Source organism: Schistosoma mansoni, chromosome W (assembly GCF_000237925.1).
Source record: "Schistosoma mansoni strain Puerto Rico chromosome W, complete genome".
In the NCBI taxonomy this organism is placed as follows: Eukaryota; Metazoa; Platyhelminthes; class Trematoda; order Strigeidida; family Schistosomatidae; genus Schistosoma; species Schistosoma mansoni.
This window is the reverse complement of record NC_031502.1, coordinates 17,186,382-17,208,599: the sequence shown is the minus strand read 5'-3', so window position 1 is coordinate 17,208,599 and position 22,218 is coordinate 17,186,382. Positions and strand designations below refer to the sequence as shown.

Sequence of the window (22,218 nt, the reverse complement as noted above, 5' to 3'; positions counted from 1 at the left end):
TATAGAGCATTAGGGAACAGTAATCACTTTAAATCAGTAAATATGTGTTCTTTTTTCCTTCGACTGCGCTTCTGTACCTTGTCTCTCATGATGTAAAAATAATCTTGCGTCGCGATGTCGTACAGCTTCGCAAGGTCTTTTTTGTTGACAGATCATGACAGGAACCGATCAGTTAATGTACCTGAAGCTCAAAAATATGTATGTTACTTCGTATCCAGCCGTAAAACCTGCACTTCTGAAGTGCTCGTTTTCATGAAGTGCCAAGTAGCGTGAAATGAATGGTAACTTCGTATATCATGGTGCGCGATAAAATATATCGCACATCTGTAATATGATCAAATTAATTCTGTTGACTTACAAATCTGTCCCTTCTTCCTTTCTGCTGGAGTCAAGCATCCAACGTTCCTAGTTACTCTTCAGATGACAAAGGGAACTTTTGAATTGATAGTCCACAATCAAATTGCCGCGGATGTTCGCACCCAGCGGACTTCGAAAGTAGCTGCTTCATATTTGTACTCAAGTTAGAAATACTCGACGATATGTTCTGTAGCACAGTATGCAGTCTATCAACGCTGAAAAACTACACTTGATCGTACTTACTCGGACGCTATTTTGCTGCCTTCACGCCTAGATCCGAACGTTGTTGGCGATGTATCTAATTGTGTCGAACTAGTTATTTCACATCTACAAAGTAAAGAAACCTTCTTGGCAATGGCGAGGCAACACTGTCAAATGACCGACATTTGGGATATTGAACGCGGCTATTTCCAGCTTACATCTCAGCCACATCCGTGTCAACAGAATCGTAAAGAAACCCTACTTTACGCTGTGATACGCCTCTACGAAATTTTAGTACGATTATTGTACTGAACTCTTCTGCTTCTCAATGTTTGGTAACAAGATGTTTTCGTCCGTCGAACTGTCTATACGGTAAACACTAAACTTTTTGAAGGAAAACAACAAACAATGGGCAGATTGGAGACTATCTTTAGGAAATGATCGTTAGTAAGTTTGCAACTTACCGCATTCATGAGTAACTTTACACTTCAGGACTGACCAATTGTCATCTGGCTGGTCACTGTTTTGAAGGCGAATATCAAACAGCTCCATTGGATAGGGACAAAGTTCTTTACCAATAATCCAGTGTCTAGTTGCTTCTTGCTTAGTGCGTCTATAATGACGTCTTGTTTGTTAGCGGGCTAAATATTACATGAGAGGAAATGAAACAAAATACATTTACATAAAAGCATGCAACAATGGAGCAATAACTAAATAATGAACACAGTTTATGGCGAGATTATAATTTATGGACGAAACAATCAGATTTACGACAACAAGTCTTAGGTTTCGGCGCGAAATCAATTTATTCATTTGGCATGAGCACGGAGTACTGAAATTGGCGCTGTGGCCTTGAAATCCCTCAAACTCTTGTGATTGGCTCGTCCATAAATTATGGTCTCGCCGTAGACGCAATAGGTAATCGCCGTCTGTTGCTATAACCGTTTTTCCAAATACGAAGATAGATATCATAGCCCCCTTGATAGTAAAACGTTATTGGACATTTTTGTTTTTAAGACTTGTTCATAGAATGAAAGGTTTCGTCGCTTCATTTTAGTAGTAGTAGTATTATAGTTTTATCAAATCAAAGTAGAAGACAAGCTATCTCTATAGATAGATATTTTGATTAATCTAGTTAGGTAATGGGCTTTAACTTTTCACCATAGTTTCTGCAGCGGTAGTATTCTCGTAATGAAATCGCTAAAATAGTTTTATAACCCATCATATCCCTTGGGGTAGGACTATCGAACGTTATTATAAGCTTTTCGACAAAGTGCACGTAGTTGAGTGTAAACTTTGTCACCCTCCCACAGTGCCTTAACTGATCATTAAAAAAGTACACAAATTTTATTAGTCTGTTTTTGCTTAGTTTAATATTGGTAACTTTCTCTAACTGTAACTAATCCAATCCCTTACAATTCTAGATCCGCCAGTAGTTTTCAAATTTATGGTATATGAAGTCACATAACCACTTCTAATAATACATCTTAAAAACGTACTACGTTACCGTTACAACACTCGGTTTTTTCGCCGACATGAATGAGACGCTAATTTACCTTAGCCAAATACCTACACTAGGTATCCCCTCAGTGCCTATTTTACAGGACTTCAACACAATTCAGATCAAAAACATGTGACTAGCCTGAATAAAACAAGTATATTTCTACACTAAAAGCCGGCAACAATCACAAAAATGGTAAGGGCAGGAGAATATGTATCTCATCTATTACCTGTCAAACTATCTACTAGTCTGACTAAACAAACAACTAATCATTATCTTCCTCCCCCACACATCACTTACCTACCCTAAAGATTTTTATGATTGTTTGTATGTAATTTCTCCAATTAGTTTTCTTTTTACTATCACTTTACGGCATAAACTCTAAATACAATATTTTCTCCTTTTGTGTTAGGAGTCGTACCATTTTTACCATATGTCAACTGAGCTTGCCCTTGGTTTCGCTGTTGAGGGTGCACCCTGGCACTTGGTTTCCCATTTATTCCCAGATAAAGTTGGTGGGCGACCAGCTTGGCTAGCTCTTCAACACCTACCACCTCCTAGTGAACTAAAGTGTCCAGTATGTTTGAATCCAATGTGTTTTCTCTTACAGGTATTGTCAGCATCCTAACCACTTACACTGCCTAGATATACTCCCCTCTATCTGAAAAACCAGACTGTTTTCATCGGATGCTATTCCTATTTATGTGCCGAAATAGTGAATGTCATTATAAGCCTGATCATACACCATTCTATGTATTTCGTTCTCAGTTATCAAGGCAAAATTGCTATTACAGGTAGTTATGTAATATATCGTAATCCATCTATTATTCCAAAGCTTCGAGCCTCCTGAGAACGAATTTCCCAGCCGCGAAATGTTAAACTCGATGATAAAGGCTAACTCTATTCCATGGTCTGGTAAATATTCATCTATCTGCCCAATATGTGGATGCAAAGCAGACAAAACTTGTTCAAAGTGTAAAACCACTTCTTATTGTTCTAAAATGCACCAGGTACAACGGTTTTACTTATTTGATTAAACATATTTTCTCTTATTGAATTAGGTTCTAGACTGGAAACGACACAAGTTAGAATGTGGTTCAAAGTGTCAAGATGTCATGTTATTATTCGAAGAAAATAGTTTCTTACTTCCTGAATACCGTTTATGTTCTGAACCTGCAGACAACTTTTCGAATGATGAAAGCACTTCGGAAGAGGTAGAAAGTGACACTGAAACTGTAGACCTGGGACTTCCAAAGTAAAGTAGTCGTAGTGTGACTTCCTGTTATGTACAAACGTGGATGATAATTTATTCCGCTACTTTTATCGTTTTACTAAAATGTGACAGTTTTTACGTGACACTAACCTTTGTGCTAGCTTGTTTGACAAATGTTTAAAGTTATTAGGGCGAAGATCCTGGACTCCATTTTTTTCGTGCTGACTTTTCAACTGTGTCTGAGCCCCTTAAGAAACTCATGCCATATTAGTTCCAAATGTTACTTAACCCCAGTTCATAGTTATTAATAATATTCTACTCTGTATACAAGAGACGTATTACATTATAAACCTTACCTACTCATTGCACTTATAGATGCTTAGTGTTAATACCTACCTGATGAAACTAAAGTAAGCTTTGTTAAAAACACTGACTTAATAGTTTCAAAGTGCTTACCCTGATTTTAAAGTTACAGTCCTTAAAATAGTATGAAACATCCAGCAAATTAAGATTAGAACGTGGTAGATAAGTTTACATAGGAGAACTAAATTAGTAATTTGAGTAGTTAAAAGTTAGGTCCAGTATTATTAGTACAATTATTATTCTGTTAGCTAGTCTTTGATACTGACAAAGTTTACGCTGTATACTCAAGAAATTTTAAGTTTAAGATGGTTTGATAGCACGGTACTTTGTTGCATTTATTAATTTTTGTTTGGAAGTCATTATTATTATTTTATTTAATCACATATATATTGGTACAAAGGGCACTGGATACATATGCGCCACACAAAATAATGAGAATGGGAGAAGGAAGAAGATGCGTATATATAAAAGATAAGAAAAAAGAAAAAAAGAGCAATAACAACCATAGATTAGTGTATGCTAGTGTAATAATAAGAATAATAGTGGGGGAAACAGAAATGTACAACCAGATCTCTTTCAGTTAAGGAAGTTATAACCACTCTTTATGAAGAAACTGATAACGTCTCTAGCCACTGTGTTGCACCATCTCTCGGACCCCAGCCAGGGAGTCGTGAAGGACCAACAGAAGCCATCCCGTTACAGCTTTCTTTCATACCACGACACCACTTCATACACTGACCACCTCTTCGCTTTTTCCAACCAGTCCCAGAGTCGGCAAATAATGCAAGACGAGGAATTCTGTGGGGCGACATTCGTAGAACATGTCCAAGCCACCGAAGTCGGTGTTTCAATATGGTGACACCAATCGAATTATCGTCTCTGCACCCGAACACATGATGCCGAACCTCAGCACTGCTAATATGGTGTTGACACTGGATGTCAGCAATCCTTCGAAGACAACGATGATCGAACACAGAGAGACGTCTAACATCCTCAACTCGGAGAGGCCAGGTTTCACAAGCATAGAGCAAAACTACTTTCACCGACGCGTTGTAGATCCGACCTTTTACATCCAGACTAGCATCACGAAGGCGCCAAAGATGGCCCAGATTGGCATAAGCCGCTCCAGCTTTCATTATACATGCATCAATCTCATCACTCACGCCACCACCAGCACTTATGTAGCTACCTAGATACACGAACTTCTCAACTACTTCAATCTGCTCACCATCTAGGGTGAGTACAGGATGAGAATCCTGCCAGTCTTGTAGGAGTACCTTGCACTTGGAGGGTGCAAAGCACATACCGTACCTGCGGACACTGATTGCCAACTGATTACGTGCGGATTGCATGCCTTGGGCATTGCATCCTCGACCAGAACGAAAACCAGCCTGCTCCTCGCGAGTCAATCGTTCTCGGGTTTTAAACAACCTACGAAGAATGACAGAAGCCAATAGTTTGGACGCAATCGGAAGTAGACTTATCCCTCGATAGTTGTTACAGAAACTATGTGAACCTTTTTTAAAGACAGGGACAGCTATAGACACGTTCCATGATGTTGGAACACTTTCTTCCTCCCAAACCTTTGCAAACAACGCAGTCAGTTCCTTAGCCAGAAAGTCATCACCATCTTTAGAAAGAGCCGGAGGTAAGTCATCTGGGTCCGGTGATTTGTAACGTTTCAAGAGTTGGAATTCCTTGCGGACTTCCGCCTCATTTGGTGGATCAGTCGTCACCGGCCATGGGGGGCAGGACAAGCTGGTTGATGTTGCCGGAGCAGCAGGCCAGTTGAACTGCCCTTCGAAAAATTCCGCCCATCGTCCAAGACGTCGACAGATGTTAGTGATTGGCATCCCATCATCCTCGTAGATTGTTTCACTCACACCAGACTTCTTGCTGCCAGTGGCTCAGATGAGTTGGAAGAGCTTCCGGCAGTTACCAGATGCAGCTGCTGCTTCCATCTCATTAGCACGCTCCAACCACCAGGCTTCTCGGTCCTTACGCAAGCTTTGCCCAATTTAATTACGTAACAGCCTTCGTTTGTGGTCATACTCACGGTGACCCGGAGTAGACCGGCGGGCTTCCATCAGTTGTAAGGAGCCAGAAGAAACCCAGTGCTTGTAAGCGGGACGTTTCGCGAAGCCGCAAGCGGCTTTACTCGCCATTTTCATGGCGTCGTGAAGATGCAACCAATGCTCATCTATACTTTTCGGTGAGATTATAGCTAACCTAGAAGCTAGCTCGGTTCAATACTTACTTGCAACAGAAGTTGCAGACAGTTTACTAACATCGATCCGTTGATGACGGTCGATCCTTCGGCCACTGAAAAGTAAGGTGAGATTGGGGCAGACCAGAGCATGATCAGACTCCAGATAGGTACTGCAAAAGGAGCAGCAGTCTTGTACACAACCACGCCAGCGGTAGCTGATCGCGATGTGATCAATCTGAGTCCAGGCTTGGGATGCAGAGGGAGGACGCCAGGTGGCACATCGGCGATGACTGTGCCGGAAGTTAGTGCTGGCCAGAAACAGGTTGTGGTCTGTTCACAGTTGCAGTAGACGGTCCCCGTTATCTGTCTTGCGACCAACAAGTCCCAATCGGCCACCTAAATGACTTCTTCTTTGCTTAGACGCCCGACCTGTGCATTCCAGTCTCCGGCTAGTACTACAATATCTGTCGAACGCGCTTTCTGAATAAGAACAGTTAATTGGTGGTAGAGTTCATCCTTGATCGCATCCGGGCATAGTATACTTATTCGGTGCAAGCTTTCACTTTCGACCAAACAGTGACTAGAAATCGTTTCGATAGTACAGAGTTTCCACCATGGGGGAGCTGCTGCATATGTTGAAAAATTGGAGTACATAAATTGGGAATAGAGAAAGATAAGTGACGTAACATATATATATATATATATATATATATATGATAGTACTAGTAATAATAATAAAAGTGAGTGTTACCAAGTGAATGAGAAATATCTGAATTCCAATTCGAGCGAGCATAGTATTCCATGGAATAATGGTCATCTCATAAGATTTGTGTGAGGGCTGTGGTACTGCCCGGGCCCCCAAATACCCTGGTACGGCCGAGAGTGGGGAGAGTCCGCTCTCCCTCTCGAAATGCTCTCACATGGCCTCGCATATATAACCTCTGCCAGGAAGTCCTACCCACTGCCTTTTCGTGGCATTATTGTTGTTTGCGAAATTGAGAGGACGAAAAGCGAATGTCTGGCGCTTTAACCGGGTTGGTGGACACGGAAAGTCCTTCTAGGGGAGTTGGATGCATGTATAGGAGTGGATGAAATTTATTGTAATCTTCCTTTGCTTTTAAGGTTGCTTTATTGACAGTGGAGTTTCATCAATGTAACCTCGTGTGTGTGGTTCATAATGGTCCTTCATGGCTATAATACGATCACAGCTCTCCCGAAGCTATTCTTTCTTGTCCACATTGTGTCAAATCGGTTTGATTAATTTCATGCACGACCAGGTTATATCTCATTTCTGTGACTATTTGAATGGTCCTCCTTGTCTTGCGCATTATTCGGACATTTCATACACATGTATTAATTGTCGCTCTGTTTTCCAGAATGGACATAGATCTTGTGGCTTCCGGAGACAGCTTTCACCCTGAGGCGTCATAATTCTTCCTTCTAAAAACCATCAACAGCTTCAAAGGGGCTCCATGTGGAGTTTGTTTTTAGACACAGTGTACTAGATGAAATGCAAAGATTTCCTTAAGTCGTCAGTTAGTGAATTTTAAGTTCCAATCCAGTTCAGTCTTCTTTTATGGGTGGTCTAAAAATATATTGGTAAGATGGCTTAAACCCTTAGACTAAAACACCACATTGGTTCAGGAAGTCAGGCAGTCACTCTAATCCACTTACCGAGATGCTGACTTTGCGGTTAATATCTTTTGGGTGGTCGTAGTTAAAGATTACAGGTTTCAGACAATCTCTGGAGTTGGTCGGTTTAATAATTTCTCATATTTCTTAAAGTTTATATTATATATATATAATATATTGTATATTATATTATATATTATTGTCCCACCACATTTATTCTTTGATCTTACTCATTTCTGTTCGTTGTTATCTAACCTTCTAACTTCAGTCGGTATTAATATTTTTTATCTATTTGAAGTGCGTTAACTCGTACCAGTATCAAGTCCTGTGTTGTTTATAGCTATCTACCATATATATTCCTTATTTGTTCTTGTTTTTATTTAGGTCATACGATTTCATAGAGGTGGTAAACCCATTTGGCTAAGTGACAATCCTGTAGAAGTTGAAAAATGTGAAGTTTGCAGTGCTGAACGTGTTTTCGAATTTCAGGTATGACTTTTAAAAGCATTTGAAGTTGATATCGTCCCATCTACGTTTTTAAAGTATTGTAGTTGATTTCAAACTAACCATATAGTTCTATGCATAAATTCAAGTCATGTAACATTGTCCACCGTATCATTGTGTGACAATCGATAATATTATTAGAATTATTTATCCGAACAGTAATATATTTGATCACTATATGCCAATAAAATCAATGCTGTAATCCCAAGTATTAATGGAGGTTAAATTACATAAGATTCGTGCAATATACTTACTAAGCCAGTTAATACAGTATGATAGACTGTGTTGAGTGTAGATCAGAGGTAGACATCGAACCTAATTCTCACAATTACTGGTAAGTTAGTTTAAGGAGCTAGACGTCAACGCCAATAAATTTAATCTTTCAACTATTTTTGAACTGTACATCACGTTTAAGCTTGGTATCTTTAAAGTTCCTCTTAACATGTACCAGGAAACAAATTTTTATAGGGTTCAAGAATGCTACTTTTTTAATGCTTTTTGTACCCTAATGACTCATACTCACGATTCAAATAAGTCACTTCTGTTATTCGTAAAGCATTTTTACAAATCTCTGTTCATTGTCTGCACTTATATCTGGAGTATTCTGCAAATTCGTGTAACTGTTTAGTTGTTTGAGTTCTATCTGAGGTGTTACAGGCATGATCGGTCATTGCATAACGAAGACCACTGCATCATATGCAAATTTAGCCCATCATCTTTCACAAAGTTGTGACTTTTAATGGGATTATAAATATCTTTTTTACAACACATGTTTGCTTTGTACGTGCGACATGTAGATCTTTTCATGGTGTGTATTTTATCATTTCTGTGTTCATGGTACTACACACTTTTAATGGCAATGCTATATAACAAGTATTCGGAGACGACAGAAATGATAACCGAACCTGTAGAAAGTAACTTCCTACAGACGTAGTTCTAAACTAATTCCCAGACTGTTGAGCACAGAGTCTTAGCTTAGCCAAAGTCAGACTATGTAAGCTATTTGGGTTGATAAACTTTATCTGTTCCTAAAACGTAAATTAACACCGTTAGCATATAAAAACAATTAATACAGCCTATCAAACAAGGAAAAAGAGCGACGTAAATAACACACCGAACAGTAATTAAAGCATAGGAAAAACGAGTCAACGTAACTAATTTCTTTTATGACAAGCATGGAAGATTATGATTAGTGAATGAATATGTGATTGTCATACGAAGTCAATGTGGTGGTGGGTGTTAAATACTGTCATTGTTGGGTTCATTCATCGATCACATCTTACAAAACCTGCAAATCTGTTTTCAATCATGGTGTTTAGCGGTTGCTGTCTTATGAACAATTGATCTTGACTTCTCGCATTACTTGTAAAATTTGGTTGCTGGTCCGTAGCATTGCATTTTATTAAAATAGACGATTTTGGTCTTTTAGAGTGTTACAGCCTCTTTAATGAAGTTCGAATTATCGAGCTCACAATTGGTTATATATATATATATATATATATATATATATATATATATATATATATATATATATATATTGGATAGCTAAAAATACTATTAAAAAATTATTAAATGCATCTATTTTATACAACCGTTTCTCGAAACTTTTAAGTCACTCATTCCCAATCTTATTAAGCTATTTTGTTTTGTTTATCTTTTACGTGGTTTCGTTTACTCCATAAAGTTTATATTTTGGTAATATTGTGGTTAAAAACATGGGAAAGTCCTTTTTAAAATACTTTTGTCTTACTTTCACAGGTTACTCCTCAAATATTGTGTTACTTAAAATTGGATAAAGTTGGTGAATTAAATCCAGATTTCGGTTCGCTTTACGTTTTTACTTGTTCTAATTCATGTGAACTTCCTAGAAGAAATAATAATACTATTATTGAATATCAACGTGAAATTGTCATTCGTCAAATGGTCCCCTAAACGATTAACAATTATTCTTATGTGAAGGTTCAGAGGGCTTGACTTTAAAATAAAATTTGATCCGAGTACAGCTTTGATCAGATATTGATATAGAATTGTGTAAATCAGTACCACTTTAATTCTTTACTTTACTTTACAACTATCAGTTATTATAAAAACGTAAAGTTCTCCCTCACTATTCTGTTAAACGTTGAAACGCATCTGTTTTCGTTGTTATTTATTGTTAATCTGTTGATTTAATCTTTGTAAAAAATATTTAGAATTTTATTGCTACCACTAAACTGATCGACAACGGTATTAAATTTTTGAATTTTGAAACGATAATCCCTGTCTCTTCATATTAACTTGTAATGTCTACACCATTGATATGTCTGTATCGATGACGTAAGAAGATAATTATTATCGACAAAGTGCATTTATGCTCTATTTATTTAGAATAATCCTTTGAAAGTGATGCGGTTATATGTAACTCTCAATTAATGCCACCTAGAAGACTTCTTTTCACATTATTACATCAAAAGTTATCTAAATAATATAAAATATCAACGTCTAAATATATTTTTCAATAATTTACAAATTTTCTGAGTTACCAAAACAGGGAGCTCGGAAAAATCAATGCTAAAGAGCAATTAAAAGTAATGAAAACCGGACATTAAACGAAGATACCGGTATCATTTTAAAGTTTACAACATGCTTTAGCAGGGTAATTAGCCACATTCCTTAATAAACACAACCGCGTTGGGTGAAAAAGTCAATTAGCATTCAGTTTCGTTTTGGCTAGTTGAAACAATAAAAATTATCAATCTATCGAACTATTAAGATGTGACTAATTAATGGTTGTTTGTAAATTTCCAGTAATTAGTATCACGAGACTCAATAAATCAATGATTAAGTTACATTGAGTAAATTATTTTCTTGTATACAATATAGAATAAATGTAATCAGAAGATAATTTGTATGCAAAACATGGTGGGAGAGAAAACAATAGATTATCAGGTAAATATAATATTAAAAGCTAATTAGTTTTCTGTATAGTCCCTGACTGTTGTTGGATGCTAAATTAACAGTCAACGTTCTGTTTATCAAGCGCTGAACTTTATCATCGAAATTATTGGTCTCTAACTATGATTAGTCGTCCCTTCATATCTGATGCAAAATGTAAAATTGATCAATTGTCCGGCTCACAGCAAGACAATATCTTGCTAAATGCACAAGAAGTTGTGACAGTATCAGATGACCGAGAAAAATAAGATCCTGTAAATGAAGCCCTGAGTCCAGAATTAAATGAAGTGTTATTGATCCCGCCTAACGCCGCAAATAAACTTCAGCCAGAACAGTATTATAGTTCACACGATATTGGTCGAGAAAGCTGTCGGGACTCTTATCCAGAAAATAACTGAAACAGTACGGTGAGCCCAACTGTGCCAGATGTAACTCAAATTCATTGGGAAACAGAAGCTTATGAACCAACTTGTCCGATTTTTCGTATCCTTTCACTAGATGTTATTTCTCATATTAACCGACCCAACATCGAAGCAGCACCATTGGACCTCCCAATCGATGTTGGCCAGCCAACAATTGAAGAGATCAACATGGCCATCAGGCAAATCAAGAGCGGCAAAGCAGCTGGACCCAGACAACATTCCACCAGATGCTCTGAAAGCAGACGTGTCAGTAACTGCAAAGATACTTCAACAAGATTTGGGATGAAGAACAAGTACCAACAGACTGGAAAGAAGGAAACCTGATCAAAATACCGAAGAAAGGCGATCTCAGCAAGTGTGATAACTACAGGAGCATTACTCCTCGCTTAATACCAGGAAGCGTCTTCAATAGGGTGTTGTTAAACAGGATGAAGGACTCCGTAGACGCCCAACTTCGAGACCAACAGGCCAGATTCCGTAAGGATCGATCGTGTACAGACCAAATCGCAACTCTACGGATCATTGTAGAACAATCAACTTCATTGACTATGAGAAAGCATTTGATAGCGTAGAAGGGACAAAAGTATGGGGGCTTCTTCGACACTACGGCGTGCCTGAGAAGATGGTCAATATCATACGGAACTCCTATGATAGATTAACCTGCCAAATCGTCCATGGAGGACAACTCACCGACTCATTCGAGGTAAAGACCGGTGTTAGGCAAGGTTGCTTACTCTCACCCTTTCTCTTTCTCCTGGTGATCGACTGGATCATGAAGACGTCAACATCTGGAGGAAAGCACGGAATACAGTGGACAGGCAGGATGCAGCTTGACGATCTAGACTTCGCGGATGATCTGGCTCTTCTATCACAAACGCAACAACAAATGCAGAAGAAAACGACCAGAGTAGCAGCAGCCTCAGCAGCAGTAGGCCTCAATATAAACAAAGAGAAAAGCAAGACTCTCCGATACAATACAATATGCACCAATCAAATTACACTTGATGGAGAAGCTTTGGAAGATGTGGAAACCTTTACATATCTGGGCAGCATCATTGATGAACACGGTGGATCAGATGCAGATGTGAGGGCGCGGATCGGCAAAGCAAGAGCAGCATACCTACAACTGAGGAACATCTGGAGCTCACAACAATTGTCAACCAACACCAAGGTTAGAATTTTCAATACAAATGTCAAGACAATTTTAATGTATGGGGCGGAAACCTGGAGAACTATGAAAGCCATCATCCAGAAGATACAGATGTTGATTAAGAGTTGTCTACGCAAGATACTTCGGATCCGTTGGTCAGACACTATCAGCAACATTCTACTGTGAGAGAGAACAAACCAGATTTCAGTGGAGGAAGAAATCAGGAAGAAGCGCTGGAAGTGGATAGGACACACATTGAGGAAGGCAGCCAACTGCGTCACAAGGCAAGCTATCACATGGAGTCCTGAAGGCCAAAGGAGAAGAGGAAGACCAAAGAACACATTACGCAGAGAAATGGAGATAGACATGAGAAGAATTAACAAAAATTAGATAGAACTAGAAAGGAAGGCCCAGGACAGAGTGGGTTGGAGAATGCTGGTTGGCGGCCTATGCTCCGTTGGGAGTAACAGGCGTAAGTAAGTAAGGTTTCTCATATTATTAAATTTCACCAATAATTATTTCCAAAATATTAGAACGTCTTGTCTTTATAAACTTATACTTTCGTCAACCTTTTGTCCAGTTGGTTGTAATGTCTCACTGTTAATTTTGTTATCTCCTTATGCCCTGTTTATGTATCACGTGAGTAAATCACCAATTAGGACATTAACTTATACGACCGAGGCATTGTGCCAAACCAATCCTGTGTTAACCAGGAAGAGCAGCCTAAAGTGAATTCTGAGTTCTTATTGATTCTTCTCTCCTAGCCTTGTCCTTTTAAGTTCAGGACACAATCTCAGCTTTCCCTATATGTGAATCGTTTGTTTCAGACATACGAAGTTTATATACTAGCGAATCAGACCGCATCATACCATGAAATAGGAAATAACAATTATACAAGATCAGGCCAAAGGTGACTGTGGGTGTGAGAGACTGTAACTAATAAATTGTGAATAACTTAAGAATAGTAAACCGTATAACAGTAGCCAATAGGTCAAATGAAAGCTTAGAATAAAAGAATTATGAACATACATATAATCTAGTTACTTAATAGTTATCTGACTAGAATATATGTGGTAATAGTCCATAAATAAATCCTAGCAGTTACCACTCATGTATTCTTCATTAGGATTTAACAAATTTTATGTGAATTGAATCGACCAAGTACTCTAGAATAAGTTTGGGATCGATGTGCGCAAAACGATCGTTCTTCAGTAATTATCCTTACTGTATTTGCATTGTACACTTAATCGAATTCTTTTGGCCATGTTTGCAATTTGGCCACTGAAGTAAGTGGCTGGACAGCGTGGTGTGTCTTGTCTAAAGGTTTGAAGGGATTATTAAGCAGCAGTAGACCTGTGTTTCGTGTGGTTGACATGCATCAGCAAGCTGTATCTACGCTGTTATATCTCGAACTTAGATTTCTTAGTCTGTCGCGTAATACTTGAGCACTCGAACGCCAGAACCCTCCCAAGTCACAAAATCAGAAGACAAGTAGAAGAAATGTTATTCCAAGCAGTGTCGATCATGGTACAAAACTGTCAGGTATTTATAGTTTTTAGTGGAAACGAAATCATCATTATAGTTATCCAATCCGCACACAGGGAGTCATCAGCATTGTCCAATAGGGAAGCTACACGTAGCGATTCTGGAATATTCTTCCAAAAGCTGATTAGATGGAATATGTCGGGCTCCTTCTGGGCTTCTAGGAGCTTCCTCAAATTCACCTGTGGACCATCCTCACATACACGAAGAGATGAACTACATATTTTACACTGTCTGATTTTTGCAATTGTGAGAGTGACAGTATGTTTGTAACGACTTGACCAGCCTAGTAATAATGTTTCTGGTTAACGTAGGTTTAAATTGTTGTGGTGGGGACACTGGTTTCTTCAGGTGTCAACCGGAATGAAATTCGTTTTCACAGTAGCTTCGCAACCATCTCTAATGATTGAAAATGAAAATCAATGATATGTATTATTTTACAGGGTAATGTTGCTAGAACTGGTAATTTAACAAAGTAGTTTACAAAGAGTAAGATTATAAACCTAATCTGTTATGTTATGTCGAGAACCCAACATCGGTTACGTCGTTTGTCCTAAAATAAATGTGAAGAGGTTTCTACTAAAGACCAATCAACTTGTCTTCGGTAATTTATCCCGTAGTTTCTTTTTCTGAAGATAAAGTTTGGGACATTGTGTTTTTAGATTTTTTTATTCCTATCTTTTTTGTAAATCTTATATTTAACAAACACCTGTTTGAGTTACCTTTCAAATCTATCACTTTTCATGTCAGGCACACCTATTTGATCCCTCAAAATATAATTTTACGTTTTTGTTCCCGTCTGTCTTACTGTAACTGATCGTTGGAGGTTAAAATTTTACCTGCTTATACTATGCTTTTAGAATGTCATTAAAATTTTCACATCGGTTGACGATTTTTGTGTCCAAGCTATCCTGAATGTTACCATGTTAACAATATTTTTGGTAACTTTTCTGTTTATTTCCTCAGTGAATGAAACATGTATATATTTGATGTTAAGATGTATTAATTAATCAGTAGAGTCTTTTAATTTCCACCCTGTGGATATTCTCAAAATGAGATCCAGGTTACAATTTTAGTAACAACATTAGTAATTGCTGGGTTACATTTATCGTAATCTCGAAACCTAATTGTAGGATCAAATGTGACCTTTCGAATGTGATTAGTTGATACCGTGTAAACACACTGTCTACATAGGAAGTAGTAATATTTAATGTTTTCAGTTGCATGCTGACAGTCGACACGTTTGGTCTCCACTTGTCGAGTGTTGGACATTTATTCACCGAAGGCAAGGAGAGAGGGTCGCTCAATATCATGAGTTGACTGAAGTTAAACATTAATATTATTGGATACTGATTCTGTTGTCTAGAGGTTAAGTTTTCGTGTGAGAGACCGATGGTCCTGGATTCTATTCCCTATAACTGAGGAGTGGAAGAACACTTATGAGAAGGCTCATACTAAAACTAAACACCTATTAAGTGCTCCCTGGTTTTCAGTGGTGGTCTAGCTAATATCGTTTCATGACTTAAATTTTATCTTAAATAATATCAGATATCATATATTTTGTTTTATGTTTTCACGGTCACGTTTAATTATCTGAGTAAAATGAAAAAAGTTATTAGACTTTTTTCGATGACATTTTAAATAGTTGCTCGTTTATAATTTTCTGGCAACATTTAATATGGAGATAATAAATTAGATTAAATTGTCGACCTAATGTCATCACAGATTGAGTTACATATATTTCAATATTAAAATAATGAAAAAGCTGTACATATTTATTCTTGTACATAATATAAGTTATTCTACATGTCATTGTACACTGACTGACACCCCTGCATTCTTGCCTCTTGCTTTTCAAAAAAAAATACCCCACCCTAAGTTTCATTCCGTTAAAGTTATTCAAGGTCATTCTGATGATGATAAAGTTTGAAATCCAATTCTAATTTGTCAAATTTATTGTTTTATTTATACAATACGATACGTGTAAAGTATTTCAAATAATTAAAAAATAGGTAATCTTGGCATTAAAAAATGAACAGATGTTATGTCAATTAATTTCAGTTTTATCCCATTTTATTTGTTATAAACAAAATGATGAAACTTTTGGCGAATGAAACAATTTTCAATTGTGTTCAATAGAATGTAGATTTACTAATTAATTATGATGTGAACTGAAGAGAAGGAAAATGCCCTATGACTGCTAACATAAACTCATACTTGTACCAAGAAAAAAATGTAGATAAATAATATTTGAATAAAACAAATAGGTGAAAATGAATGGTGTTCAGAACTAACGCAATACTGTTGTTTTCAGTGCTGATTCATAGATAAGTACTTGAATATGATAGAAACGTTAAGAAATGCCTTCAATTATACTTGGAAGCCACATAAAAACTCATATTTGGTTCAAATACGTTCAATCAGTTTGAGCATTATGTTAACAACACCTGTGGCTGACGTATTCATTTCCCTTTTGTAATAGACTGATCAAGTACTCAAATCACTACTGATTTCAGTATATTTTCTGGACACATCTTAGCTTCATGTTAGAGAGTGATAGGAGTCTACGATCACACAAACGTTCATTGTTCGATCTTAATAATTATAGTTGACAGGACTTATATTCAGTAAAAATATTGAATATTGAATTCGTTTATTCAAAGGATTACTCACTCTCTTGTTAGCTCGATTTCGTTGAAGAACTAGTGTTTAAACTTCATTATAAAATGGGTTGTACACAGAGACTGAATCTTGTGTTCAAGGATAAGTAAAAATATGCATTAAACCTTAGATGTGACAGCTTCCTACGATTGGTTTTTAGCATTCAGAACTTAGTTATATTTTTTTTATAATTATTTTGACAAAATGTTATTCAGAACATGTTCTTAAATAATCACTGATTAGTGATTGTTGATACACTTATTAGAACCTATCATTTATGTAAGGGACTTAATATTGCAGCGTATTTTTGTTACTGACAAAAGTTTGGAAGATGTAGGAAAGCTTTACTTCATCTACCATTCATACTCACTGATACTCTGAGTTTTATGGATATTCCGATAGAGTGATCAACGCCATATTCAGACACGTAATCATTAAGGTTTTGAGAATGTCACAGGTCATACTTCAAAGGTAACTTGTTTGCATTAGTCATTCACTGGTTATTAATGAATAAACGGTTGTATGATTATGTGTTTTACAAACCGAACATACGTTTATGGATCTGACTTTGAGCCATTCTTTTTTAATTTGAATAATTATGATGTTGCCGGTTTTCCTTAGACCAAATCAGGGGAAGCAGGTCCAGAATCTGCTACCAACTAAATGATTTATAATTATTCTGTTCGTTGAAAAAAAATTGGTGATCCTAGCCTGGTTTATTCAAATGTTCAGAGTAGCAATAAAACATGAATTTCGATTCCTACCAGGCAGTTGAACAAAATCGTTCTCCAAATAATTATCGTTTCACTTCCAGTGATTGTAACAGCAAAAAGAATCAGTTTCCTAAGCACGGCTACATCATATATCTTGCCTAGTAAATAAAAGATTCAATAATTAAATGAAACCTTTTGTTTCCGTCAAGACGATTATGAATAGCTTTGTCCTAAAGTCTACAAGTGTGAAAGCACATTAGGTAATAACATATCGTCTTCTGTTATTCTGAAGACAATGTAGTGTATTTATTCGACGTTACTGATAATGAAATAGGGCTTAGAGTGAAAAAAGTAAAAAAAAAATCAGAAGTTTCCTAAACAGTTCGTAAAGCGTCGAACTGAGTGACACCGTACATGTAGCTAAACTTCAAGTTTTATAAGCTTTTGATCCCAAATCTAATGCTCACTATTTACGGAATAGAGTTCACTTACAAGAATGGAGAAAAGAAATTCGTCGTTTAAGTTCTGTCCCTATATAAAATTATTGTTATCTTCCTTAATATTGGTTAATCTAACAAGTTAACTGTCATTTTGTTAAGCTATAACATTAAATATAACTATTACCAACGTATTTGGTTTTATCTGAATGAGAAAGGAATAGTTTCGTAGGAATTTCATTACAACAAGATTCTTTTCTTTCTTAATTAATGTATTAGGAAAATATTGAGAATAAATGCGTGTAGTCTGAAGAAAATATTCGTTTAAGGAAACTATCATTGAACGAACAACCAATGGAAGTGAGATTTCATATAAGAGTGAATTCCTTTCATGTTTTATGAACTGTTCAATTATCTTGGTTTCTTAAATTCAGTCAATTCGTAGTGTCATAAGATTCTCGTCTAATAATATTAGTGTTTTACTCAGGATCCAATTTACAATTGGTTATTCATGTATACCATCTCAAAATTATACCAATTTAATGAACAAGTCTAATATTAAATTTCAATTCTCTATTTTAATTAGCAGAACAAATGAATTGGGATTTCATTAAAAGTATATCATTAGAACAAATTACTTCTGGTACAACGTTATGCTACTGAATAAGAAAATAATAAGTAATATATAATCGCACAAAATCGTATCTTTAACTAGGCAGTTAAAGAAATTTTACACAAATGCTATTAGTTGCAGTTGTTAATTCTCTCTCTCTTTACATTTTATATCATGATAATGGAATTACAAATCATCAGCTTTAATTTCGTTCTGCTTCACTTGTCTTCATCAGTTAGGTTTATAATAATAATAATATCTGTTATTATTATTATTGGTGTTATTGATGGTATTCCCGTTTGTTTCACCACCAGTTTTTGTTGTTGCTGCATATTTTTTCTTCACTGAGAAGTGTTGTTATCATTCATGAAATTAATCACATTTTGTAACATTTTGAACTTATAAATTATCTTCTCTTTCTTCTACTATTTCTCTTCTCTTCTTTTTATCACAGTTATTGTAATGTGAAAATCTATTCAACCACATAGTATTATTATATATACAATTGTTGTCGTTAATAATAAACAAAATAATAATAATAATAATGGTAGTATTATTATTATTATGACAAAATTCAAAGCTAAAGATGGAGGGTGGCAAACAGAGCTGTTTGTTTGTTCTGACCAACGCGTGGGCCACTATGTGTACATGTGAATGCATACACAAGCATTTTATCTTATATAGATTAGTACAAAACAACAATAATTGTATGTATGCACTTTGTATGTTTGCAGGTATTTCCATAGGTTTATTATAGCTAGTCCATATGAAGTGTGATTATTTGTCTGTTTGATTGATAATGTGTCGTATACTGTCTTCTCACTCACTTATTGTCCAATACAAGGGTATATAATCATAAGATTTAATATTATTTATTTTATTCTAACTAAGAATATCATACTCTTTAGTGCTATCTATAATATAGTAATGGGGAGTGTGAGTTTCTTTCTGTTGTAATTTATGTAAATCTGATGACTATTTGTTGTCATTTCGCCTAACACCATTTATAAATTTATTCTTATTTATTCTTATCTTCATATTTTAGAAAAGGGTACTTGTCTCAGAAGTGATTATTTATTTGTTTTATTAGATGTGCTTCATTGGTTACAAAAACTACAATATCTAAGCTACTCAGTAAAAAATATGGATAAATATAGGCAGATTTTTATTATTACAATGAAATGTGACTAACTATTTACTACTACTACTACTACTACTACTACTACTGTGGTGTGGGCTACTTAAATCAACATAAGTAGTATATAACTACGGTCGGGCATTGAACGTATTTCAGTAGAAGATCGATAAAGAAAGAACAAGAACGAAACGCAATTGGTATGAAAATAAATGAACAATGATAATCGGAGACGATGGATTCATATTTGCAGAAGGAATAGTCAACATTGAGACAATTGTTTGATAGTTTGCAAATGAACTATTTACTATATGGTTGTCATATTTTTACTAAGATATTCTGTAATTTTGTCCCTAAATACATTGGATTGTCTACACTCGTCTTCTTATTCACTACGCTACTACTACTAATAATAATAGTAATAATAATACCATTGGTAACAAATAAATGTGAAATTTAATTTGTGAACTTATTTTTATTAGCTGTTCGATAGTTGCTGTAACTGAGGAGAATCGTAATGTTTGAGGACAATAATACTAACAATAATTTTGTATATAATAATCATGTTATATGTGTATTCCTGACAGCTAAGTATGGTTGTTTGGTGAAATTCAGTGATCAACACAGCTAACGTTTTTAAGTTCATGTTTATGATGACGATTTCAAGTAATAGTCGCCTAATTAATTAGTTAGGTAGTATAAACTCATGCATGTGGTACCTTTAACTATTCACATTAATATTGCAATTTTTTTAATGATTTGAATACGATGTTTGAACCTCAGAATATTCGTTTCTCTGTGCGAACTCTGAATATCTAAGTGTTAAAACACAAACATGAACTGAAATGAATCAATAGATTTCCTCCATAATAAAATTCCAATCTAGATTAATTTATATTTTTCATAGGTATGTTCTCCGGCGTTGTTGCATCTCAACTATATTACTTAATTTAATCTTCCAAGGATAGATGACATGGTGTTATTACAACTATATTGGTCAGTTAGAAACCCTTAGTTAGATGAAAATCACCGCTATTTTTCTTGCTACCTATCTTATATAAAAAAAACAAATTACCACAACATTCATCCAGGGATTAGAGTTATCGTACTCGAAATATAACCTTGAAGGTGCTAGCCGACAGGTATGCTCTGAATTGTGCTTTTTATTAAAAGTAGTTGAGAAGTGTATTAAACTGTCTTTCACTCTTTGCACCTATTGTATTAGGTCTGCATCAGTTCAAGTTTTAATTTAAACACAGATAGCTAATTAAATCAGCTCTGTTTTTAATCGTTTTTATACTAAAATTAGCCTCTCTGATACACGTTTTACAAACATGAGTAGTGAAATTGACATCGTCCAACTTCCCTTAGTGTGTATTGACTGCTCTAATAAAATGAAATTTGCGTAAAATCAACTTATTCGAGTGGTAGACTTTGGATTTACAAAAGGTTGAATGAACTTTCATGTTCCAGCTGTTCAATGATGTCGGGAAAACGTTGACTTCATCATCTTCATTTGAGAAGAATAGTTAGTCGGTAACTCTTTGAGGTAAATAGTTGAGTAGATATTTAAAACTTGACGCTGATATTTTTAGCTTTAATGGCCCAAACTGTTTGAAGTTGGACTGTTAAGCAAATATAACTTTCCACATCTTACTGTCCCATTTATTCAGACTAACCAGTATGTCAATATAGTTTGCATTAATTTAAATCTCATTACAAAAACTTACTATCCCCATTTTATAGACTGGATAGCGACCAATCATTAAACCGTTCTACATTAGTGGTTTGCTCGATGTGTTTCTTAGATTAGTCGTGTCCAGCAAGAGGAACCTGTAGGTAGGTGGTGGATTATAGTTCATATAGTATAATTACCTATTTTATTTGATCAATAGTTTTCGATCACTCCAGTTGGATGGGAATGATGTGACTGCTTAACTTACGTAATCTTTCTTTTAGGTCACACCATGAGAAATGACGTCAGCTTGACGGGTAAATTGGCTAGATTTCAGTGTTATTTCAATGACCCTACGAAACAATAATCTAATGCTGTTTTCCCTGCTGACTCTTGTTCTTCGATTTCTAAATTCTCTCTTAAAATACGGGTTACGGCCTTTATTTTGTATCTGCGTAAAATATGTGCTGATGTATCACCGTGTTTCCAGACTGTTAGTTGGCTTATTAGAATTATTTTCAACGCAAGATTTATATTCACTACTACAAACAATAGATATATTTAATGATTTACTGACTATAGAACCAACTGTTCAAAGTGTTACAATCTAAGCATATATATATATATATATATATATATATATAAATATATATATATATATATATATATATATTTGGGACTAATACATAAATAAAACATTGTACAATAAATGATATTCAGCCATGCGTTCCAATCGAGGTCAGTTAAGTGAAGCCTATCCCCTATGACTATCATCCAATTAAACTAACTCCTTGATTGTTCCATTAAAATTTTAACGTCACGTGTTTGTATGTATATAATGTTTTGGTTCAACAATTTGAATGCCATTAAAACATGTGAACTGTTTCTCAGCAGGAGTCTTTATTGATAGATAAAGTTGTTTCTTTGAGAGATATTTTTAAGAACCAAATAGATTT

General features: G+C 35.7%; 1 protein-coding gene across 1 annotated transcript; it reads left to right on the top strand.

Moving 5' to 3' along the window:
* Positions 1 to 1,404: 1,404 nt before the first annotated feature.
* Smp_165560 (putative pcdc2/rp-8 (programmed cell death protein 2)) lies at positions 1,405 to 7,900 on the top strand (the record flags this gene model as incomplete). Its single annotated transcript, XM_018788800.1, has 6 exons — positions 1,405 to 1,476; positions 2,472 to 2,669; positions 2,705 to 2,853; positions 2,895 to 3,069; positions 3,121 to 3,314; positions 7,861 to 7,900. The coding sequence occupies exons 2-6, from the start codon at positions 2,493 to 2,495 to the stop codon at positions 7,898 to 7,900; spliced, it is 735 nt and encodes a 244-aa protein (XP_018654306.1). The 5' UTR covers positions 1,405 to 1,476; positions 2,472 to 2,492.
* Between the last annotated feature and the right edge of the window lie 14,318 nt (positions 7,901 to 22,218).